The sequence below is a fragment of the Ranitomeya variabilis genome, chromosome 5 (genome assembly GCF_051348905.1).
Source record: "Ranitomeya variabilis isolate aRanVar5 chromosome 5, aRanVar5.hap1, whole genome shotgun sequence".
Classification (NCBI taxonomy): Eukaryota; Metazoa; Chordata; class Amphibia; order Anura; family Dendrobatidae; genus Ranitomeya; species Ranitomeya variabilis.
In genome coordinates, this window is record NC_135236.1 from 199,014,042 (window position 1) to 199,039,150 (window position 25,109).

Below are 25,109 nucleotides of genomic sequence, written 5' to 3' on the forward strand. Positions count from 1 at the left end.
TTATGACTTTGTTTACTTTGGCTTGATTATATGCATCTGGTCCGCTCTAAAGGCCCCGTCTCACACAGCGACGCTGCAGCGATACAGACAACGATGCTGATCGCTGCAGCGTCGCTGTGTGGTCGCTGGGGAGCTGTCACACAGACAGCTCTCTCCAGCGACCAACGATCAGGGGAACGACTTCGGCATCGTTGAAACTGTCTTCAACGATGCCGAAGTCCCCCTGCAGCACCCGGGTAACCAGGGTAAACATCGGGTTACTAAGCGCAGGGCCGCGCTTAGTAACCCGATGTTTACCCTGGTTACCAAAAAAAACAAACAGTACATACTCACCATCTGTTGCCCGTCAGGTCCCTTGGCGTCTGCTTCCTGCTCTGACTGAGCCGCCGTACAGTGAGAGCAGATCACAGCGGTGACGTCACTGCTGTGCTCTCACTTTACGGCGGCTCAGTCAGAGCAGGAAGCAGACGCCAAGGGACCTGACGGGCAACAGATGGTGAGTATGTACTGTTTGTTTTTTTTGGTAACCAGGGTAAACATCGGGTTACTAAGCGCGGCCCTGCGCTTAGTAACCCGATGTTTGCCCTGGTTACCAGTGAAGACATCGCTGGATCGGTGTCACACACACCGATTCAGCGATGTCAGCGGGACCTCAACGACCAAAAAAAGGTCCAGGCCATTCTGACATGACCAGCGATCTCGCAGCAGGGGCCTGATCGCTGGTACGTGTCACACATAGCGAGATCGCTACTGAGGTCGCTGTTGCGTCACAAAACTTGTGACTCAGCAGCGATCTCGCTAGCGATCTCGCTATGTGAGACGGGGCCTTTATTTTTCTGACCAAGATAAGCACAGACCACTCCTCTCTGCTTCACACCTGAATGCACTTAGTAGCACATATATTTCATAGCACAAGTCTGCCAAGACTTTAGTCTGCAGTGTGTATCCTATAAGTGTGTAGCATACAAGTGTGAGATATGAATTAATCCAGAATTGAACCAGAAGGGAACTGAAGGTAACTGGACACAGTCAACATAAACGATGTTTCTGTTTGTTTTCACTCTCACCCCTATAATCCTTCACTTTCTGCTAACTCCCCTAATCCCTATAACTAGTAAGGAACTGTTCATCTCTTCTTCAATCCTCCCCATCCATCTCACCACCTCCTCAGAGCTGTTCCTCAACATACAATCCTCTGTCTCCAAACACAGACAGCTCCCTCATGCCCTCTCCTGCTCCCACCTGCTAACACTTTCTCTGCTCCTTCTCACTGCTGGTGATATCTCTCCAAATCCTGGTCCTCCTCACCACACCCCCACAGTCATTTCTACCTCCCATCCATGCTCTATCACAACTTTCTGTAACCTCTCTAGCCTTATACTCATTCGCCCAGCCCCCGCTTCCCCAGTCCCACTAACAGGAGCTCTGTGGAACGTTCGCTCTGTCTGCAACAAACTTTCCTACATCCATGAACTTTTTATTACTAACAAACTTTCTTCCTCGCGATCACCGAAACCTGGCTCACCCCTTCTGACACAGCCTCTCCTGCTGAACTTTAGTATGGTGGATTCCACCTTTCCCACACACCCTGCCCCAGCAGCAAGCGTGGAGGAGTTGGTTTTCTCCTGTCAGATAATTGCTCCTTAACCCTAATCCCACTGCTCCCTCTGGTACCCTCCCTTCCTTTAAGGTGCACTCTGTGCGCATCTACTCCCCCTCCAACCTCCAACTGGCTATCATTTACCGCCCCCCAGGGCCAGCCACCACCTTCTTTGACCACTTCACCACCTGGCTACTTCATTTCCTCTTCGCTGACATCCCCACTATCATCTTGGGTGACTTCAACATCCTCATTGACACTTCCCTCTCAGCTGCCACTAAGCTTCTATCTCTCACTTCCTCCTTAGACCTCACTCAATGGTCTTCTGCAGCCACTCACAAAGATGGCCACACACTGTACCTCATCTTCTCCTGCCTCTGCTCCCTATCTAACCTCTCTAACTCACCTTTTCCTCTTTCTGACCACAACCTACTCACATTTTCTTCCGTCTCCACTCCTTGTCTACAATCCCCACCCCACAAACTTGCACACTCTCAAAGAAATCTTAAACACCTTGATCTACACTCACTCTCTGAATCCCTCCTCCCTCTTACAGACATAAGTTCCCAACACAATGCGGATGCCGCTGCCACTCTATATAACACCACAATAGCTGTAGCTTTGGAGTCGGTTGCCCCTCTCACACATACCAAAGCTGGCAAAATCAACAGACAGCCCTGGCACACCAGCCTGACCAAAGAACTGAGGCGAGCTTCCAGGACTGCTGAGTGGAGATGGAAAAGATCCCACTCCAACGTGCACTTCATCACATTCAAACAGTCCCTCACTACTTTCAAGGCCACACTCGCCACAGCTAAACAAACCTACTTCTTATCTCTCATATCCTCCCTGTCTCACAACCCTAAACAGTTATTCAACACCTTCAATTCTCTCCTCCTTCTCCCAGCACCTCCTCCCTCCCCACTCAGCTGAAGACTTTGCCTCATTTTTCAAGCAGAAGATTGATAACATCAGAGACAGTTTTGGTCCACAACCCCCAGAGCCCTTCCTCCTAACTGCCCAGCCCTCCTCCTCCAAAACCATCTTCTCCACCATTACTGAAGATCGACTCTCCACTCTACTCTCAAGATCGCATATCACCACCTGTGCACTTGACCCTATCCCATTCCACTTCATTCCAAATGTCACCACAGTCTTCATCCCAACCCTAACCCATCTCTTCAACCTTTCACTAACAACTGGTGTTTTCCCCTCAAGCTTTAAACATGCCTCAATCACACCTATCCTCAAAAAGCCCTCTCTTGACCCATCCTCTGTATCTAGCTATCGCCCTATATCACTTCTCTCCTATGCCTCAAAACCATTGGAACAACACGTCCATCCTTCCACCACTCTTCTTGCTCCCTCTTTGCCCGCTTACAATCTGGCTTCCGGTCACACTACTCCACTGAAACTGCCCTAACTAAGGTCACCAATGACCTATTAAATGCCAAGGCCAAGCGACACTACTCTGTCCTCCTCCTCCTCCTCCTTGACCTGTCCTCTGCCTTTTACACAGTGGACCATTCCCTATTATTAAAGACCCTCTCTTCCCTTGGCATCACAGACTTGGCCCTATCCTGGATCTCATCATACCTAACAGACCAGACATTCAGCATCTCCCACTCACACACTACCTCCTCACCTCGCCCCCTATCTGTCGGAGTCCCGCAAGGCTCAGTCCTAGGGCCTTTGCTTTTCTCCATTTACACCTTTGACCTGGGACAGCTCATAGAATCTCACGGCTTTCAGTATCACCTCTATGCTGATGACACACAGATCTACATCTCTGGACCAGATATCACCACCCTATTAACCAGAATTTCTCAATGTCTGTCAGCTATTTCATCCTTCTTTTCCACTAGATTTCTAAAACTTGGACAAAAAAGAATTAATTATCTGGCCTGTCCATTAAATGTGACTTTATCTCCCGGTACTTACCTGCACACAACCTGTGATCCTCACAAGATCTCCTTCTCTACTCCCCTCATATCTCCTTTTCCCACAATTGCGTACAAGGTTTCTCTCGCGCATCACCCCTACGCTGAAACTCTCTACCACAACATATCAGACTCTCGCCTACCATCGAAACCTTCTAAAAGAATCTGAAGTCCTACCTCTTCCGACAAGCCTACAACCTGCAGTAACCACCGATCCACCAAACCGCTGCACGACTAGCTCCACCCTCACCTACTGTATCTTCACCCATCACTTGTAGATGGTGAGCCCTCGCAGGCAGGGTCCTCTCTCCTCCTGTATCAGTCGTGACTTGCATTGTTTAACCCCTTTACCCCCAACTTGCACGTTAATGACCGGGCCAATTTTCACAATTCTGACCACTGTCCTTTTATGAGGTTATAACTCTGGAATGCTCCAACGTATTCTGGTGATTCTGACATTGTTTTCTCATGACATATTGTACTTCATGATAGTGGTAAAATTTCTTTGATATTACCTGCGTTTATTTGTGAAAAAAATGGAAATTTGGCGAAAAGTTTGAAAATTTTGCAATTTTCCAAATTTAAATTTTTATGCAATTAAATCACAGAGATATGTCACACAAAATACTTAATAAGTAACATTTTCCACATGTCTACTTTACATAAGCACAATTTTGGAACCAACATTTTTTTTGTTAGGGAGTTATAAGGGTTAAAAGTTGACCAGCAATTTCTCATTTTTTCAACACCATTTTTTTTTTAGGGACCACATCTCATTTGAAGTTATTTTTAGGGGTCTATATGATAGAAAATAACCAAGTTTGACACCATTCTAAAAACTGCACCCCTCAACGTGCTCAAAACCACATTCAAGAAGTTTATTAACTCTTCAGGTGTTTTACAGGAATTTTTGGAATGTTTAAATAAAAATGAACATTTAACTTTTTTTTCACAAAAATTTACTTCAGCTCCAATTTGTTTTATTTTACCAACGGTAACAGGAGAAAATGGACCCCAAAAGTTGTTGTACAATTTGATTTGTCCTGAGTACGCTGATACCCCATATGTGGGGGTAAACCACTGTTTGGGCGCACGGGATAGCTCGGAAGGGAAGGAGCGCCGTTTTACTTTTCAATGCAAAATTGACAGGAATTGAGATGGGACGCCATGTTGCGTTTGGAGAGCCACTGATGTGCCTAAACATTGAAACCCCCCACAAGTAACACCATTTTGGAAAGTAGACCCCCTAAGGAACTTATCTAGATGTGTGGTGAGCACTTTGACCCATTAAGTGATTCACAGAAGTTTATAATGCAGAGCTTTAAAAATAAAAAATCATATTTTTTCACAAAAATGATCTTTTCGCCCCCAATTTTTTATTTTTCCAAGGGTAAGAGGAGAAACTCATCTAGATGTGTTGTGAGAGCTTTGAACCCCCAAGTGTTTCACTACAGTTTATAACATAGAGCCGTGAAAATAAAAAATCCCTTTTTTTCCACAAAAATTATTTTTTAGCCCCCAGTTTTGTATTTTACCAAGGGTAACAGGAGAAGTTGGACCCCAAACGTTGTTGTCCAATGTGTTCTAAGTACGCTGATACCCCATATGTTGGGGTAAACCCCTGTTTGGGCGCACGTGAGAGCTCGGAAGGGAAGGAGCACTGTTTTACTTTTTCAACGCAGAATTGGCTGGAATTGAGATCGGACGCCATGTCACGTTTGGAGAGCCTAAACAGTGGAAACCCCCCAATTATAACTGAAACCCTAATCCAAACACACCCCTAGCCCTAATCTCAACAGTAACCCTAACCACACCCCTAACCCTGACACACTCCTAACCCTAATCCCAACCCTATTCCCAACCGTAAATGTAATCCAAACCCTAACCCTAATTTTAGCCCCAACCCTAACCCTAACTTCAGCCCCAACCTTAACTGTAGCCCTAACCCTAGCCCCAACCCTAGCCCCAACCCTAGCCCTAACCCTAACCCTAGCCCTAAACCTAGCCCTAACCCTAGCCCTAACCCAAGCCCTAACCCTAGCCTTAACCCTAACCCTAGCCCTAACCCTAATGGGAAAATGAAAATAAATACATTTTTTTTTCCCTAAGGGGGTGATGAAGGAGGGTTTGATTTACTATTTATAGCGGGTTTTTTATCGGATTTTTATAACTGGGATCCGTCACACACTAAAAGACGCTTTTTATTGCAAAAAATTTTTTTTGCATTACCACATTTTGAGAGCTATAATTTTTCCATATTTTGGTCCACAGAGTAATGTGAGGTCTTGTTTTTTGCGGGACAAGTTGACGTTTTTACTGGTAACATTTTCATGCACATGACATTTTTTGATCGCTTTTTATTCCAATTTTTGTGAGGCAGAATGACCAAAAACCAGCTATTCATGAATTTCTTTTGGGGGAGGCGTTTATACCATTCCGCATTTGGTAAAATGGATAAAGCAGTTTTATTCTTCGGGTCAGTTCAATTACAGCGATACCTCATTTGCATAATTTTTTTATGTTTTGGCGCTTTTATACGATAAAAACTATTTTATAGAAAAAATAATTATTTTTGCATCGCTTTATTCTGAGGACTATAACTTTTTAATTTTTTCGCTGATGATGCTGTATGGCAGCTCGTTTTTTGCGGGACAAGTTTTCAGCGGTACCATGGTTATTTATATCCGTCTTTTTGATCGCGTGTTATTCCACTTTTTGTTCGGCAATATGATAATAAAGCGTTGCTTTTTGCCTTGTTTTTTTTTTTCTACGGTGTTCACTGAAGGGGTTAACTAGTGGGACAGTTTTATAGGACGGGTCATTACGGATGCGGCAATACTAAATATGTGTACTTTATTGGTTTTTTTTAATTTAGATAAAGGAATGTATTTATTGGAACAATATTTTATTATTATTTATTTAGGGTTTTTTTTTTCACACATGTAAAAAAAATTATTTTTACTTTTTTACTTTGCCCCTGGGGGGGCATCACATTTTATTGACAGATCGCTGATCTGACACTTTGCTGTGCACTGTGTCAGATCAGCAATCACACAGGCACAGCAGGGACGCTTACGCATAGTGCCGGATGTCAGCTGCGATAGTCAGCTGAAACCCAGCCGCGCTCCCCCTGTGAGCGCGGCTGATCGCTCTGGACGCACTATTCTGTCCTTGGGAAGTAGGGCTCACCCCACATGGATGGAATAGTATGTCCAATGACAGAAAGGGGTTAAGATTATTGTACTTGTTTTTATTATGTATACCCCTTCTCACATGTAAAGCGCCATGGAATAAATGGCGCTATAATAATAAATAATATACAGTATACACATTATCATAGGTAGTAGAAGATCCAAAATATAGCTAAAATTAGGTGTTAGCGTAACGCTGCAAGGAGGAAAACTTTATTTCCCCTGGCAGCTTTTGGTTTCAGTCACGAGAGCGGCAGCTATAACCGCACCCCTGAACCTAACTGACACTCCCTCTGCATTGGGGACTACTGTCAGTCAGTTTTGGGAATGAGGTTACAGCAGCTGCTCTCCACTCAGCGCTGATGCTAACCCAAGAAAGAAGAGAATGTCCAGCTTCACCAAATCTGTAAAAAAGAGTTTTCTTTATTCACAAACTTTAAACATAGAGGATACAGACTTCAGCATGAACCATATGGGTAACAATCTCAACGCGTTTCTGGAGACTAAGGCTGCTTTCACACTTGCGTTTTTGAACGCTGCGTTTTTTACCAAAAAAACGCATGCGTTTTTTTCCCCTATATTTAACATTGAAAACGCATGCGTTTTTTGGTGTCCGCGTTTGCATGCGTTTGTGAACGCATGCGTTTTTTAACTGCATGCGTTCATTTTATAAAATGCAACTTGTAGTATTTTGAGGGGCGTTTTTTTTTCCTAAAAAAACGCATGCGTTTACATGCGTTTTTTTGGACAAAAAAATGCATTGGAGTCAATGGAGACGCATGCGTTTTTTTTTGACATGCGTTTGCATGCGTTTGCATGCGTTTTTTTGACGCATGCGTTTTTTTTGGCACCACTGAATTAACTGTAGATAAAGATGTCTAGACACTGATAAGACTCTCCCATAGCAGCAAGGTTATAAAGGGAAGGTGGGGGGAAGTTTCTGGTCACTTCTCATCAGACTCCAAAGAAGACAGCACCCTGCCCGGACGCATTCTTGGACAAGACACAGAGCAATGTGAGTATATCCTAGCCAATGCATTCATTTTCAATTTTTTGGATCTACATCTCCTAATTTCTTCTATTTTTTTTCTTTCAACACGCATCAGAATGTCTTCTCCGGTTTCCTCGTCTGATGAGGAGTTCCAGCCACGTCAATCAGAAGTGGATCACGTGAGCGAGGTATGTTTTTTGTACGTCAGCTTGGTAAGTATTGACTGTCACATCGACACATGAGGCAATTTTTTTTTTTTAATTTTATAGAGCACTTCAACAGAGGGACAGAGAGGTACTGAGCAGCGGAGTCAAGGTCCAGGTGGAAGACGGCAGCGGGTATGTATACCAGGCAGACTGTCCTTATTGTAATATTCTTTTAACTTCTTTTCTGTACCCTTGTTTTTCTATACATATTTCTTATATCATCCTTTTCTGAAAGTTGTCTTTCATATTCCTGCCCTTTCTCATCTTCGTGTCTTATTTTTTACAAATGTGGTTGAGCAAACTTAAATGATTTTGTTTTAATTTTAGGTTTCACAACGGGACGACGACCGGATTGATAATGACCTGCTGATCAGTCTGGTCCAGGAGCGAGTCCCGTTGTGGGACAGCCGGGATAAACAGCACGCCGTCAATAGTGTTCTCCGTCGTTTGTGGAGTGAGGTGGCCCAAGCGTTGTGGGATGGCTGGGAGAATTCCACGCCACGGGTCCGTAATGCATTTGGTAAGTATTGCACGGTAGTGTGAAGCAACAGACCTTGGCCATGCTCTCTTGACTGTGTGTGATGAAAGAAACTTTTCGTAGTTTCTGTCATCACACACAGTCACAAGAGCACGGCCAAAAGTTCTTATTCTGACCATTATATTTTATTGTTATTTCACAGTGGAAAAAGTAAGGACACGTTGGCGTTCCATGAAGGACCGCTTCAACTGTGACCTACGTGCAGAGAAGAGTGCAGCTAGTGGTTCCGGAGCAAGGCACCGGCTCTACAAATACCACCGTGTGTTGGCCTTCCTGAGACCGGTCCTTCTCATGAGAACGTAAGTATTTCTCACATGCCTCCGGTTGTATTGCATTGACATAATCTGTCACTTTTAATTCCACAGGATGTACCGTCTTGTTGTAGTTTGGTATTAATTTTCTGTTTTGTTTTTTCACAGCACACACTGCACGACTGTCGCCACAGGTGCTGGAGCGGTCCTTCAGCCGGAAGCCACGGACCCGTCCCAGCCATCCAGCAGCGCAGCACCAGGTGGGTCTTCCACACTCACTGGAGACCAGGGGGCTGGCCCATCAGGTCTTCCCCTTTCGCAGTCCTCTTTCGCTGCACCCATTTTGGCGGGCTCATCCCGGCAGCGACAGAGGGCTTCGGATAGGTCCCTCATGCCCGAGTTTTTACACTTGAGCTCGGTTTTACATGATGCTATCAAGGCTTTAGGTGACAGAATGGATGCGAACCATAATCTCTTAAATTGCCGCATCCAGGATGTCGCCAAAAGCGTTGATCAATTGAAAGCCGACCTCAATAAGCCAGCTCAGCATTTTTTCAATCAAATCCTAGAGGGCATGTCGGAACACCTTAGCCCTGATCTCCAGCTGAGTGTGATGCAGGCCTGCAATGTTGCTTTTGTGCAGGCTATGCAGCAGAGTCAGAGTCGTAATGTGGCGGCCTATCCAACTGTGCCGTCACTGTCACAAGTAAACACTATTCCTACCTCTGCTGCATACCACTGCACGGCCACCTCTATTCCCTCTACAGGTGTACTCCACTACAGCGCCAACACGATGACGAGTGCTGTTGGACATCCCACCGCCACCACCGTGACGACCGCTGCTCCGGCTTGGACCTCCTCCGCTGACACCACGAGGACGCAGGACCCTGGCATGGCTTATCGGGCCGGCACCCTCCCGATGCAGCAGGACCCATCCATGCAATATCGGACCGGCCCACCCCAGATGCAGCAGGACCGAGGCCTGGCATACCGGACCGGACCCACCCCGATGCAGCAGGACCGAGGCGTTGCATACCGGACCGGACCCACCCCGATGCAGCAGGACCGAGGCGTTGCATACCGGACCGGACCCACCCCGATGCAGCAGGACCGAGGCGTTGCTTTCCTGGCAGGACACCCCCCGATGCAGCAGGACCCATCCATGGCGTATCGCACCGGGCCCCCCATGATGCAGCACGACCAAGCCATACCTTTCCAGGCAGGACCCACCCTGATGCAGCAGGACACATCCATGGCTTTATGTTCCCCCCCACCAGCAATGCAGCAGGACACTGTTATGGGATTTGTTTCCCCCCCCCCCCCAACGAGGCACCAGGATCCTGGAAGGGTTTTTGTTTCCCCACCCCCAACGAGGCACCAGGACCCAGGCGTGAGTTTATCTTTCCCCCCATTGGACTCAGACATTGCCGAGCGCTCCACAATGGAGACTGACTGTGTGGAGCCGGGTCCTGACGTGTCTCCCGCCCACACTGTACAACATAGCCCAAGAAGACTTCCCCCAACCCGGAAAACCCAACGTAAAACTGGCAAAACGCATAAAAAACAAAAAACTTTGATTATTCCTCCCCCATCACCTACCGATGTGTCTCAACATTCCAGTGTGTCTCAAGCCCCTCATGTTTTAAGCCCCATCCCCGAACTTCCAGACCCTTCAAGTTTTGTTGCCGATTCTCCTGCCACCTCTGCCTCCTCCATGGTGAGCCAGGCTTCAGTTCTGAATACCCCCCAGTTACGTTACTCAACCCCAAGCCGGCGTGGTTCAACCCGGCGCGGTACCAAAAAATAAATTTGTTTTCTTTTTCCTCAATAAAAAAAAAGTTTATTTGAAAAAATTATGTTTGGTTTATTGTGTCTATCACCTCTCTCAATACACACCAATAAACTTCATCACACACTTATTCTTTTGGCCTACACATATCTCCAGTAGTATAAAATACAAGACAACATCTATATGTGTTTCTTTAGTATACAGATATGAGTTGGCCAAAAAAATAGTATTTATTTCCATACTCTTTTATTTTTGTACCTAGTGTAGTGTCAATGTACAAAGAGAAAATGGTGGAAATCAAGTTCAGAAATTAACTGAAACGGTCATATGTCAAAATATATACCTGACCGATTAAGTTGATTACTGCCTTGTATATTCACCATATTCTATATAGCTCATTATGTGACAATGGTTGTCAAACAGATGGGACAAGTGTTCTCACACTCTACATATCTATGCTCACCAGGCCAGGTGTAAGAAATTGTGAATTCATGATCATGTATATGTTTATCATGAATTTATTATTGCTTACACTTGACTTGATGGATATAGAGACCGTGACAGTCTTGACGCAATGACGTCAACAATATTAGAATTAATAAATAAAAATAATTAAAAATTTTGTACCATTATTATAAGTATGGGGCACGTGGTTTATATCATTCTTTGAAAACCAAAATAGGGAGTGCAACATAGGTAAATTACGATGAAAAATTTAAAATTTATTACCTCAACAACTATCACCCACTCCTGGTTTTGGATTACAAAATATGATATACATATCTACTGCCCATCTTTGGTCAACCTTTGTTTAGACAGGAAAAAGATATTAGACATGGTGAACACAAAAAAGTTTATTAATTAGAAAAATGTTTATCAGTGTTTAATAATTGGTAAACATAAACATACAACAGGACATTTAAACAACATTGTCCTGCCATGACACACGTCCAATATCGGACACAAAATAGGCCGCAAATTGGTCCCGCATAAGACCAACGGCTGCAGTTGACCGCATCGGGTGATGCTGAAAATCAGGCAATGGGTGTGCAACAGGTTCATCAAGTTCAATGTGGGGTCGCTCCTTAGCCATTATATAATTGTGTAGCACCACACAGGCTTTGACCACCTCGTCCACTGTTTCCACTTTTAGATTGATGGCTGTTGCAAGAATGCGCCATTTAGCAACAAGAATGCCAAAGCTGCACTCTACGGTTCTTCTGGCCCTGGTCAGTCTGTAGTTGAATATTCTTCTAGTGTGGTCCAAGTCCCTACTAGAATAGGGCTTCAGGAGATTTTCACACATTTGGAAGGCCTCATCCCCAACCATAACAAATGGCAGCGGTGGGCCTTGAGTGTTGGGGAGAGGCTGTGGAGGGGGAAAATTAAAATTGTTGCCATACAACCGACGGCCCATATCCGAGCTCTTGAAGGTTTGGGAATCATTGCCACGGCCAAAAGCTCCAATATCCACGGCGATGAAGCGACACTCCGCATCCGCTATTGCCATAAGCACTACCGAAAAATATTTTTTATAATTATAAAACTCAGATCCGGTTCTGGCCGGTTTGACAATGCGGATGTGCTTTCCATCCACCGCCCCTAAACAGTTTGGGAAATCACACACGTTCAAAAATGTAGTTGAAATTTCCCGCCACATGTCCACGGTGGGTACGGGTATAAACTCCTCACGGAGTGCATTCCATAACGCACGACAGGTGTCCACAACAATTCCGGAGAGGGTTGAGATTCCAAGGCGATATTGGAAGTGCAGGGAAGATAAACTCTCTCCTGTGGCAAGAAATCTAGAAGAAAAAGAAACAAAAACAAAAAAAATTAAAAATCGGTTCTAATGGTGTGTTTTAAAAAAAAATAAATAATAAAAAAAAAAAAACATAGAAAACATGTCATAACAACAAAGTTGACGGTCATTGGTTTAGTTTAGGAACGTACCGTAATGTCACTAACAGACGTTCCTCAGGTGGAATCGCTCTACGGAGCCGTGTGTCCTGTCGCCTTATGGATCCTTCAACACGAGCCAGTAAATCCCGGAAAGAATCTTGAGACATTCTGGTATAATCCTGGAATTTCTCCGGGTTGGCATTCAGCTCCGCATAGAGCGTGTGATATGCTCCACGGCTCTCACGCACTTCAATGATGGGGTGCCTCCAAAAACGCCGACGCTGTCTCCTTCTCCATCTTTGGCGGTTTCGGTCTTGCTCCCAAGCAAAAACACAGGCAATGAAAATCTTGAAGCTGAACTCCAGTTTGAAATAAAAGTTATCCATAGAAAGATCCATCGTGACACCGGAAACAGTAGCAAGCTCTGAAAATTTCTGTTCCCCTAGGGTCAATATATTGAGAGACAATCATATACGCCCTCTCTATTCCCATTGGTTGTGTCTGGGGTTTTTTTTATTTATTTTTTTTTTTTTTGGAAAAATGTTAAAAAAACGCAAACGCATGCAAAAACGCATGTAAACGCGTGTAAACGCTGCGTTTTTTGGACACACGCGTTTAACGCATGCGTCAAAAAAACGCAGCGTTTACATGCGTTTACATGCGTTTTTGCACCATGCGTTTTTTTAAAAAAACGCATGCGTTCAAAAACGCAAGTGTGAAACCAGCCTAAGCTCCCTTAATCATGAGCTGATGCTAACCGCCATGACTGAAACTGCAACACTGCGGGGGAAATTAGGTTCATTTTCTCCCTTCAACATTCAGCCAAATGCAGGCAGGTTAGTAATGTTGTTAACCCGCAGATTAATCCCATATCTGTAGGTTAATATAGTTTTTTTCTGGTGACAGGTTCCCTTAAAAGCAAGATTTTCATGTCATTTTTACAATAACTCTAAAATAGAAGTTTCTCATCAAGCCGCGAGTTGTGGATTCTCACAAGGCTAATGTGAGCTCCGAGATAAATGCTCTTCTTTTAATAGTATATCGGCTTATGTAACCGTTGTCTGCAGTGTATTCAATTTATTCTGACAGCAGAGTCTAATTCTCTTTTTCACAAAGCTGTTTTTACTGACTGGTATAATATGGTTACAATATTTGCTGGCTTCTGGAGGGATCTGCTGTGTTGTTCTATGAACCACAGAGATAAAGTAAATACATGGGAAGTAATTTCTTCTCCTCCCGCCAGTGGAAATGTATTGTGAATTTCCAGTAGGAAAAACCCTTCAGTAGACTCATTCACTGGCTGTAAATGACTGCGTTTAATCTTTACATTTGCACCGCACAGGATTGCCCACACTTTGTTTTACATTTCTACATGCAAGAAAGAATAGTTCTCCAATGAACTACAATGTCACTGAGGGCGGACAGCTGAATTAGACATTTCTGTAAAGAATGGGTTTCTCCCAAACAAATTCTGCTCCTTTCATTTGATTCCAGGAAGTGAGATTGATCACACTAAACACATAGCAATCATACTACTGAGAAAATCAAGAGTGCAATGACTTTAGCACCATATGGCCAAAGGGAATTCAAGGCTAAACTTAAGTGTTCATTCTGAAATTTAATATCTTAAACCATATTAGTTTACAAGCATCAGGGCAGCTTTCACTCCATCTGCTACCTCCTACTTTTTAGACTCTTGCACTCTTTAAAAGCGCAAGAAGTTATTTTTTTTCTGTCAAGCAATCATAAACCTCTTATTCACTTATCTATGACATTCTGCAAATACAAATCACTTAATAATTGCCTTTCATATTGTCCCAATTGGGTTTGGATTGAATGTATTCAGTCACAAGCTTGCATAATGAATTCCTGGACCACTGAAAAGGCTGGATTTACATTACAGAGTCTGGATAAGTTGGCCAATAAGGGGTTTTGTGCCTAGCATTAGATTTTGAAGGACCCTTTGCATCAATCAATACCTTAGCAAAGCATGTCAACTCCATCTATATTGTAACCTCAGTTCCTTGTCAATAATGAACCTTAATGTATGATGCCATCATTTGCTGAATGTCTAATCACTTTCCACTAAAGTCTTCTATGGTAATTAGACAGTGTATGGAAAGTAGGCTAAATTCTTTATGAAACATGTTATCCCTGAACTGGTTACAGATATAGATCTGAGTAGAAATTACTATATTCTAAAGCCCCCCATACACTTTAGGTAGCTATCAGCCGATTGATGGTTTGGCCCATGATTTTGCCAACAGCTATCTCACCCGACTTTCACATACACAGGAGCACTCCACTGCTCTTGTGTTCTCTATGAGAGACCCGCTGTTGGATATCTCTGACTTATCTCTAGAGGAAAATGGAATGTCTGTCCTAAAACGGATATTCCAGGACCTTATCTTCCCTCGCATTATCTGTTAACATAGGGTGGTTTGGCCAACTTTTGTCTAATGTGTATGGGATGCTTTAAGGTACCTTCACACGAAACGACTTTACAACGAGAACGACAACGATCCGTGACGTTGCAGCGTCCTGGATAGCGATATCGTTGTGTTTGACACGCAGCAGCGATCTGGATCCTGCTGTGATATCGCTGGTCGGAGCTAGAAGTCCAGAACTTTATTTGGTCGTCAGATCGGCGTGTATCGTCGTGTTTGACAGCAAAAGCAACGATGCCAGCAATGTTAAACATGGAGCTAACGACCTGTGAGAACGATAAGTGCGTCACCGCTACGTCACAGGATCGCTCCTGCGTCGTTCTGGAGCTGCTGTGTTTGACATCTCTACAGCGATGTAAACAGCGACGCTGCAGCGATCAGATCGTTGTCGTTCTCGTTGTAGAGTCGTTTCGTGTGAAGGTACCTTTACACTCTTCATATCTCTGTTAGAAGTACTGTATATTTACACCAGATCGCTAATGACCTAAAGCTATTATCCTTCCTTATCACTATATGTCTGTCACTAAAGACTCTTTCATGCTGCACCAACTTTTTGGAATGTACTCACTCTGACAATCAGATTAACCTTTAACCTTTAAAGATTTATAAAGTGCTGTACTGAAACAGATATCAACTACAGGGTGTAGTTTGGTCACTGTAGATGCTTAACCAGATAGCTGAGTGAGGGTCCTTTAACAAGGGGTCAATAAATTGCATGCCATAATCGACAATCAATGATGTAGGAAGTTGATTGGAGCTTATTCACTTTCATTTACATGTCACAATCATGAGAGTGTTCGCACAATAATTCTTTCCCCTGTAGGGCGGCGGTGTTCACACTGTGCGGTAATGAGGCAGTGACCCAGTAAAGTTTAACACAAATGTCTTTATGGTCCAAAAACTCACAACTTAAAGGCAAAACGGTATCCTACAGTCGCAGCCGGGGCGTCAAAACAGTCCGTATCCAAGACCGGTTGCAGTGAGCGACTTCACCATCATGTGATGCTGAGGGTTGCCATTCGTTCGCTTCCCTTGGCTCTGTGTTGACTTCACACACAAGCCAGAGTTGCACAGCCACAGGCTCTGCAGCTTGCATACTAAACATTAACACACCCAACCTTTGCTACAGAGTTATTAAATCAGATCTGTGGCCATGAGCCACTTGTAAGAACCGGCTGGAGAGAGTGAACTGCCCCACTACCATCCTGTAGTTCACTCCAAAAATAAAAGCCCATACCGGGTTTTCTTAAATCTGTCTTGGGCAAAAAGCTTGTCCAAGACCAAACTTACTTTTGTGCTGCACTGCAACCACAGCTATGTCTGTGACTGCAATGCACTCCAGCAGCCTCAATAGGTTTTTATGTGCATCCTGTGGGATACATATCGACCCTCGCATATGATTCCCCTCACTGCCTTACTTATCTCCCCCCTCTGTCCAAATTTGTGGAGTTGAACACTTGCCACCCTACAGGGTGCCCGTGACAGGGCATCCGCATTTTCCTGTGACTTCCCCGGCCAATGTTCCACTGTAGAACTAAAGTATTGTAGGGACAGGAATCATCTGGTGACACGAGCATTCCTTTCCTTTGCATTGCTCATCCAGACAAGGGGTGTATGGTCTATTACCAGACAAAACTGATGCCTGAGCAAATAGCAGGATAGGGACTCCAAGGCCCGCTTAATCACCAAGCACTCCTTCTCCACTACGCTATCATTTTTCTCTGTCGGGGTCAGTTTCCTGCTCAATTAGGTGACTGGATGTTCATTTACGTTCACCTCTTGCGAAAGTACCACTCCTAGGCCTACCTCTGTGGCATCTGTTTGCACAATAAATGTTTTCGGGAAGTTGGAGCTGATGAGGACCGGCTGTCCACACAACGTTGACTTCAGGGACCGGAACGCTTCCTCCGCTTGAGGGTTCCACTGGGCCATTACCGACTATATGTATCCTGGGAAGTACATATTGACCCTCCCATATGATCCCCTTCACTACCTCACACCCACCTAACTTTAATTGTTATAAACTTGAATATGTTGCCAACCAACCATAATTTTCTGGCCACTTAAACCATGCAATCGATGACAAATGAACATTTTTTTATTTGTTCATTGATCACTGGACATATTTACACTAAACAACAATCATGGTCCTGTATAAAATTTATCAACATTAACTGTTGCCACAACCTTGCACATTCTGTTTGACTAAAATACCATGTTTTTTCCATTGTCACAGAAGAATACATTACAATAGTGTTGATGTATTAAATTCCAATCTGTCTGAACCTTCTTTTTACTTAATGGTAAATGTCAGAAGGATATTTGTGACCAGAGCTTGAAATTGTCAATAGATTACACTGACAAGGGTTTAAGCTGAGCAAAGAAAGCCAAAAAATGAAGCTAAATAAGATGATTTGTTTGCTTATTTATAAGAAAGTTGGGCATTAATTGGTGATGGTGAACTATTGGCACATGAAACATGTAGTTTAAAGGGACTCTGTCACCCACTGAGACAAATATGACCTATTATTATGGGCATATACACTCACCGGCCACTTTATTAGGTACACCATGCTAGTAACGGGTTGGGCCCCCTTTTGCCTTCAGAACTGCCTCAATTCTTCGTGGCATAGATTCAACAAGGTGCTGGAAGCATTCCTCAGAGATTTTGGTCCATATTGACATGATGGCATCACACAGTTGCCACAGATTTGTCGGCTGCACATCCCAAAGATGCTCCATACAAGGCAGGATGGATCCATGCTTTCATGTTGTTTACGCCAAATTCTGACCCTACCATCCGAATGTCGCAGCAGAAATCGAGACTCATCAGACCAAGCAACGTTTTTCCAATCTTCTACTGTCCAATTTCGATGAGCTTGTACAAATTGTAGCCTCAGTTTCCTGTTCTTAGCTGAAAGGAGTGGTACCCGGTGTGGTCTTCTGCTGCTGTAGCCCATCTGCCTCAAAGTTCGACGCACTGTGCGTTCAGAGATGCTCTTAGGCCTACCTTGGTTGTAACGGGTTGCGATTTGAGTCACTGTTGCCTTTCTATCAGCTCGAACCAGTCTGCCCATTCTCCTCTGACCTCTGGCATCAACAAGGCATTTCCGCCCACAGACCTGCCGCTCACTGGATTTTTTTTCTTTTTCGGACCATTCTCTGTAAACCCTAGAGATGGTTGTGCGTGAAAATCCCAGTAGATCAGCAGTTTCTGAAATACTCAGACCAGCCCTTCTGGCACCAACAACCATGCCACGTTCAAAGGCACTCAAATCACCTTTCTTCCCCATACTGATGCTCGGTTTGAACTGCAGGAGATTGTCTTGACCATGTCTACATGCCTAAATGCACTGAGTTGCCGCCATGTGATTGGCTGATTAGAAATTAAGTGTTAACAAGAAGTTGGACAGGTGTACCTAATAAAGTGGCCGGTGAGTGTAGGTGATAGAAATGTTACACTAGCCCTACCTATATATCACATATTAACAGTCTTGTTTTTGAGAAATCTTATATTCTTTCCTTATGCTAATGATTTCTTCCAGGCTACAGGGTGTATGGTGCCTGGAAAAAATCCCTGCCTCCTGTCTTCATTACAACACCACCCCCTCTCATGCACTTCAGTTGTGGCCCCATAATCTGCGCCCTGCACTGCCTCAACAATACTTACCTTTTCCTCCCTTCTATGGGTAGTGTATTCAGGGATCTTGCATAGTCATCGCTAGGAACCATGTGTACATAGTGATTACTATGCAGGGAGGAAGTGGGGAGAGCACCTTATCGACGCACATGCCAGAGGTCACTGGAGCGGAAGTTGCCGGTGCCTGCGCAGAAGATTCCTGAATGCACTGCCCATAGAAGGGAGGAAAAGGTATGAATTTTGCAGGAATGCAGGGTGCAGACACAGGATTTCAGCACTGTAATTAATGTGCATGTGAGGGCGGCAATATTATAATGAAGACAGGAAGCAGGGGTTTCTTCCAGGCACCGCATGCCCTGGAAATTGGAAGATATTATTAGCATAAAGAAATAAAATAAGGTTTCTCAATAACAGGACTGCTAATATGAGGCATACAGCTAGGACTAGTGTAACATTTCTATTACCTGTATACCCATATTAATAGTTCATATACAGTACATCCCGGGGGGTGACAGATTTCCTTTAAGTTAAATGTTCATGCTGGTCTAGTAACATTTCATAAACCATGCCTCAAACAAAGGAAATAAAAGTCCGTTCAGTGCAGACAACCCCCCCACAGTAAACGGTCAAAATAACGGCACTTTGGTGTTGATCTGGTTGACTCGTGCTGGATAGCATCCAATATCCAAACTTAGTCTGCAGACATCACATAGGAGACCTTCTTACCTCCACACATTGTGTAATAATGATACAGCTGGATTTCCTTATATTCGCCATACCACTCCCCGGGGTGTGGATATGTGAGCATATACATCTCTCTGTCTGCTCGAAAACCCAACCAGTGCCACGCCCTATTAACACTGTCAGCACTATATGTGCTGGAACTTGCTTCCAGGCTTACATTACTGAGGATAACCACCTCTGTGATACATATCTCCCTTCACGGATGTGTCCAGTGGCCATCTTACACCAACAACCTGCTGGGAGCGTAAAACAGTCGTGGTGATTTTTTTTATCCTCTAATGTGATGTGTATATGTACAGCATATGTATTTTGGACAATAGAGTTGAATGCAGATTGCACATTATAATAGAGTATGTATTTTAATAGGTATGTATTAATATAAGTTTGTCAGAAATATTTGCAATGGTATTTGCAATGGTATTTTGTATATCTGCAATCACACAGTTCAACTGTTGCCAATCATGATGCAGAATTTTAGATAAAATATGATCCTTTGGAAAAAGGATCAGCCAAATGCCCAAATATAAACACAAAAAACACATAAATTAACACAAAAAAGATGCCTGGAAAGGGACATTAACTTTATTGCATTGCTTGATACCTCTCAACAGTATGACATGTTTGTTATGATAGACTGTAATCATGAAAATTTAAATCTTATTACATAGTGGAATGTGTTGAGAACAATAAAACCTAAAAATTATCAAACTGAATCACGACTGATATCCCACGGAGGTCCGGAGTTGGAATGATGCTCAAAATCAAAGTGGAAAATGAAGTTACAGGCTGATCCAATTTCAGTGGAAATGCCTGAAGACAAAGAAATGATGCTCAGTAGTGTGTGTGGCCTCCATGTGCCTGTATGACCTCCCTACAACACCTGGGCATGCTCCTGATGAGGCGGTGGATGGTCTCCTGAGGGATCTCCTCCCAGACCTGGACTAAAGCATCTTCCAACTCCTGCACAGTCTGTGATGTAGTGTGATGTTGGTGGATGGTGTGAGATATGATGTCCCAGATGTGTTCAATCGGATTCAGGTCTGGGAAACGGGTGGACTAGTCTATAGCTTCAGTGCCTTCATCTTGCAGGAACTGCTGACACACTCCAACCACATGAGGTCTGGCAAAGTCTTGCATTAGGAGGAACCCAGGGCCAACCACACCAGCATATGGTCTCACAAGGGGTCTGAGGATCTCATCTCGGTACCTAATGACAGTCAGGCTACCTCTGGCGAGCACATGGGAGCACATGGAGGGCTGTGCGGCCCTCCAAAGAAATGCCACCCCACACCATTACTGACCCACTGCCAAACCGGTCATGCTGAAGGATGTTGCAGGCAGCAGATCGCTCTCCACGGCATCTCCAGACTCTGTCACATCTGTCACATGTGCTCAGTGTGAACCTGCTTTCAACAGGAGATGAGCCCATGTTCTTTGTAGGATTTCTACAAGACTGACTGTTTCAGGATTATACAGAAATTGTTGCAGGCTAACAAACAGTGAGCACAGCAATATTTCTTATTTATTATGCCCATTTCTAGTTTTAGTGTTCCTGTAAATTTAAGAATTTTTTTCATCCAATACATTTACTAATACTGTCTATATATGGCTAAACAGCCTGCAGTTAATTACTGTTGAATAGATATTATAATAGTAACATAAGTGGCCACAAAGTGCACCAATTACTAAAGTCATGCCATATAAATATAACAATCTAGTAGCAGTTAATACATTTATTACTGTCTTAATAATTTCCTTGATTGTTTCTATTTCCGAGGCTCTGCAACAGAACTATTATGATCAATTACACGTGCATGCAAACAAACAATTATTGCCCGCTTCCTGCTTCTGCACATTTTTAGCTCTTCAGATGTCTGGTATGGATTGCATTTATTAAGAAAAGGCAAGTAAAATTTATCAACCATCACTAATGTAGTACAAACAAACCTGATCCTTCTGTTTTTCAACTGCATCTATTTAGCAAAAATTATACATAGAGAAGAATGATACGCTAAAAAGAAGCAAGCCTACAATTCTCTATATAGTTTTATATAGAAAACCCAGATAAAAAACTGGCATGAACTTTGGTTGGATCACAAAGGTGTTTTGCTCTTTAACTTACCGTATATACTCGAGTATAAGCCGACCAGAGTTTAAGCGAAGCACCTACTTTTGCCACAGAAAACTGGGTATGCTTATTGACTCGAGTATAAGCCGGGAATGCATTGTCCCCTCATCCCTGTCCTGCTATGCATGGCTCCCCCTTCCCTGTCCTGGTATGAATGCCTCCCCATCCCTGTCTGCATGCCTCCCCTGTCTCTGTCATTGTATGCATGCCTCCCCCTTCCATGTCCTGGTATGAATGCCTCCCCATCCCTGCCCCTGTCTGCATGCCTCCCCCGTTCCTTCCCTGTATGCATGCCTCCCCATTCAGTCCCTGTAGCATGTCTCCCCTGTTCATTCCCTGTATGTATGCTTCCCCCTTGCCTGTCCTGGTAAGAATGTCTCCCCCGTTCTGTCCCTGTATGCATGCCTCCCAGTTCTGTCCCTGTGTGCATGCCTCCTTATTCCCTATCCCTGTGTGCATTTTTCCTATTGAAAAAAAACAAAAACAAAACATAATACTCACCTACCTGCGCACCCTGGGTGCTTGCACTGCATCTCGTTCTGGCCGCCGGCGCCTGCTTGCAGCTCTTCCTGTACTCAGCGGTCACGTGGTATCGCTCATTAAGGTGATTAATATGCGCTCCACCCCTATGGGAGTGGAGACGCGTTCACATTCATCATCTTAATGAGTAGTACCACTTGACGGCTGAGCACAGCAAGAGCTGCAGACAAGCGCTGGCAGCTGGAACGAGATGCAGTGCCAGTACCGAGGGCACGCAGGTAGGTGTTATGATCTGGTGGCCTAGGAGCAGCATGAGACGTACTCTGGAGAATGTGGTAACTGTACTGACTGCAGACCCTGGACTTAACACCGCAACTAGAAGTAGCCGTGGGATGTACCTACCAATCCTAGACACCTCGACACAGCCGGAGGACTAATTAACCCTATAGATAGAAAAGGGAAAACTATCTTGCCTCAGAGAAAATTCCCAAAGGATAGGCAGCCCCCCACAAATATTGACTGTGAGAGGAGAGGAAAAAACATACACAGGCTGAAAACAGAATTTAGCAAAGGAGGCCAATCTAGCTAGATAGAAAAGATAGGACAGAGAACTATGCGGTCAGTATTAAAATACTATGAAATGTCCACCACAGATAATACAAAAACTCCACATCTAACTAAAGACATGGAGGGTAAATCTGCCTCTCCAGAGATTCCAGCTTGGCTGCATAAATCCTTACACAGATAAAGCTGGACAAGAAAAAACATGCAATGCACTGAACAATGAGGCCCACAACATGTGGGCAGAAAAACAAGCAGAACTTATCTTGAAGAAATGAACTGCAAGCAGGAGCGACCAGGAAGGGATGTGAATCCTCCAGAAACAATGAACAACTGGCACTCACTAAAGGGTGAATCCAGACTAAATAACCCCGACCGAAGTGGACGCACCTGATGACTGCTGTGAAGGACAAACAGCAGCACTACCACTTATAACCACCGGAGGGAGCCCAAGAGCAGAACCCACAACAGAATTCACAACAGGTAGGTGAGTATGATGTGTGCTCCGGCTTCTGGCACCCGCTGCTCCGCCGCCCCCTCCCCCGCCGGCTTTCTGTACCGTGACTCGTGTATAAGCCGAAGGGGGGGCATTTTCAGCTCAAAAAATGTGCTGAAGAACTCGGCTTATACACAAGTATATACAGTAGATTTGTAAGGTCTGTTTTTACCTTTTTGCACTTTGTCCCATTTTTAGAAAATATGGTATCATACTGGATGGAACTTTTATGACACTGGTCTGAGATTTGTAAAACTAACAGTCTCCATCACAAATATTCATTGGCGTTATTGATCTCTGTAATGCCTTATTAGCCACTTTGGTTTCATTGTCATCAATGCTTCCTTCTTTAAAAGGTTTCTCCTCAAGGGATTCTTAAAGTTCAGACTCACTGAGAACTGTTGCTTTTCAATTTCTGTCAATTGCCCAACAGTTTTTCCTTGGCATTAAAAACTGTTCCTTTCTCAGCATTTACTTTCAACTATATTTCCTCTTTACCTACCTATACATCTGTATACTCGAGTATGTAACTGTTAGACTCCTCTGGAGAGAGTTTAAATCCCCTGCTGTCAGGAGGAAATAGAGACTCTCATATATGTAAGACCTCCTTTAGGTTCTACATACTTATACTTATCTAACCAACATTAGTGTAGTATACATGTTAGACTTGCCCTGAACAGGGCAGGATAAAGGTATCCATACTCATTATGTCAACTGAACCCATCAATTTTATTAGGACTGACAACCATCTAATGTGTATCTGGCCTCTTGATTTTCCTTTTACAGATGCTGTTAGGTGTAAGAATAATTGGACATGCTGAATTACAGCATGCAATCCGTTTGTACCCATGGGAGATAAAGCCTCTACCAGGGGTGACTGGCAGCAGCCTACTCATCTCTCCCAATAAAATGTGTCCCCTTTCAGACCAACTAAGAGAATATTTCTATTTCTATTCAAGACCTCTATGTAAAGTATATAGGCTATCCGGACTTTACAAATAAAAATGTATCTAAGCACTAACAGGCAGGTAATTGCAATTTCCGTTCTTCCCTGGCACAGAGCAGTCACGTAATGCTCCTGAGGGGATTCAGCTCCCTCTGTTGATGTGATGAGGTCATTCTGATTGACAGCCGGCTCCTTCAGTTAGGCAGCAGTGATCCGGCTGTCAATCAGAATGACCTTGGGAGTCCCACCCCATCGACAGAGCACAGAGGAAAAGAAGCCTCTACTCTGTAGATGTGACATCAGCAGAGGGTTCTGAATTCCTGGCAGGAGCGGTCTGTGACTGATCTGTGCCGGGGAAGAACAGTGCCGTGTACAACAGGCAGGTAAGTTGCAGTTACCTGCCTGTTAGTGCTTATATATAGCGCCCCGCTTTCTCAAAACGCCTGTGAAATGCGCATCGGGACTGCTTCACCTGACCTGGGGCATCACTGTTTTGTGTCTTGGTAACGATCTGTAAGAGTAAGAGATATGCTGAATATTAATTTGCCTAATACAAAGATGCTTGTTCTGTGGAACAGTACCTTCCCCTGATACACTGCACAACAGCACTTTATTTTCTTTTGGCATTATGCGGGGCATGTGCAATTTCTTTACAGGCACTGATTTTAGCACTTTCATGCCTCCTGTGGGACAAATTCTATCAGGACTGGGGCACACTTTTTCAAAATGATGCGCACTGCGTGCGATAGATATATATGTACGATTTTTGATGTAGTGTCTCTCGACTTGTAGTTGTGCATTGACATAACAATAATGAACCCACTCGATTTTGCTGTTCGATACATGCAAGATTATAGATCTAAAGACAGTGACCTCAATATCTCTTTATCCCTGAAAGTGTCTTTCGTATTGTAATTTTTTATATACAGTAAGACCAAAAGTAGACACACCTTCTCATTTAAAGATTACCTCTTGAAGCTCATCAAGAGAATGCCAAGAGTGTGCAAAGCAGTCATCAAAGCAAAAGGTGGCTACTTTGAAGAATCTAGAATATAAGACATAATTTCAGTTGTTTCACACTTTTTTGTTAATTATATAATTCCACATGTGTTGATTCATATTTTTGATGCCTTCAGTGTGAATGTACAATTTTCATAGTCATGAAAATACAGAAAAATCTTTAAATGAGAAGGTGTGTCCAAACTTTTGGTCTGTACTGTATATACGTATTTTTTTTTTAAATAGATTAATAAAATTAT

The 25,109-nt window shown here is 43.8% G+C and overlaps 1 protein-coding gene across 1 annotated transcript; it reads left to right on the forward strand.

Annotated features, from left to right (window-relative positions):
- Window positions 1-7,543: 7,543 nt before the first annotated feature.
- On the forward strand, window positions 7,544-10,820 carry LOC143774931 (uncharacterized). Its single transcript, XM_077262744.1, has 6 exons — window positions 7,544-7,910; window positions 7,992-8,060; window positions 8,256-8,448; window positions 8,609-8,765; window positions 8,886-10,434; window positions 10,809-10,820. Exons 1-6 carry the CDS (start codon window positions 7,839-7,841, stop codon window positions 10,818-10,820), a joined length of 2,052 nt encoding a protein of 683 aa, XP_077118859.1. The 5' UTR covers window positions 7,544-7,838.
- Window positions 10,821-25,109: the final 14,289 nt, after the last annotated feature.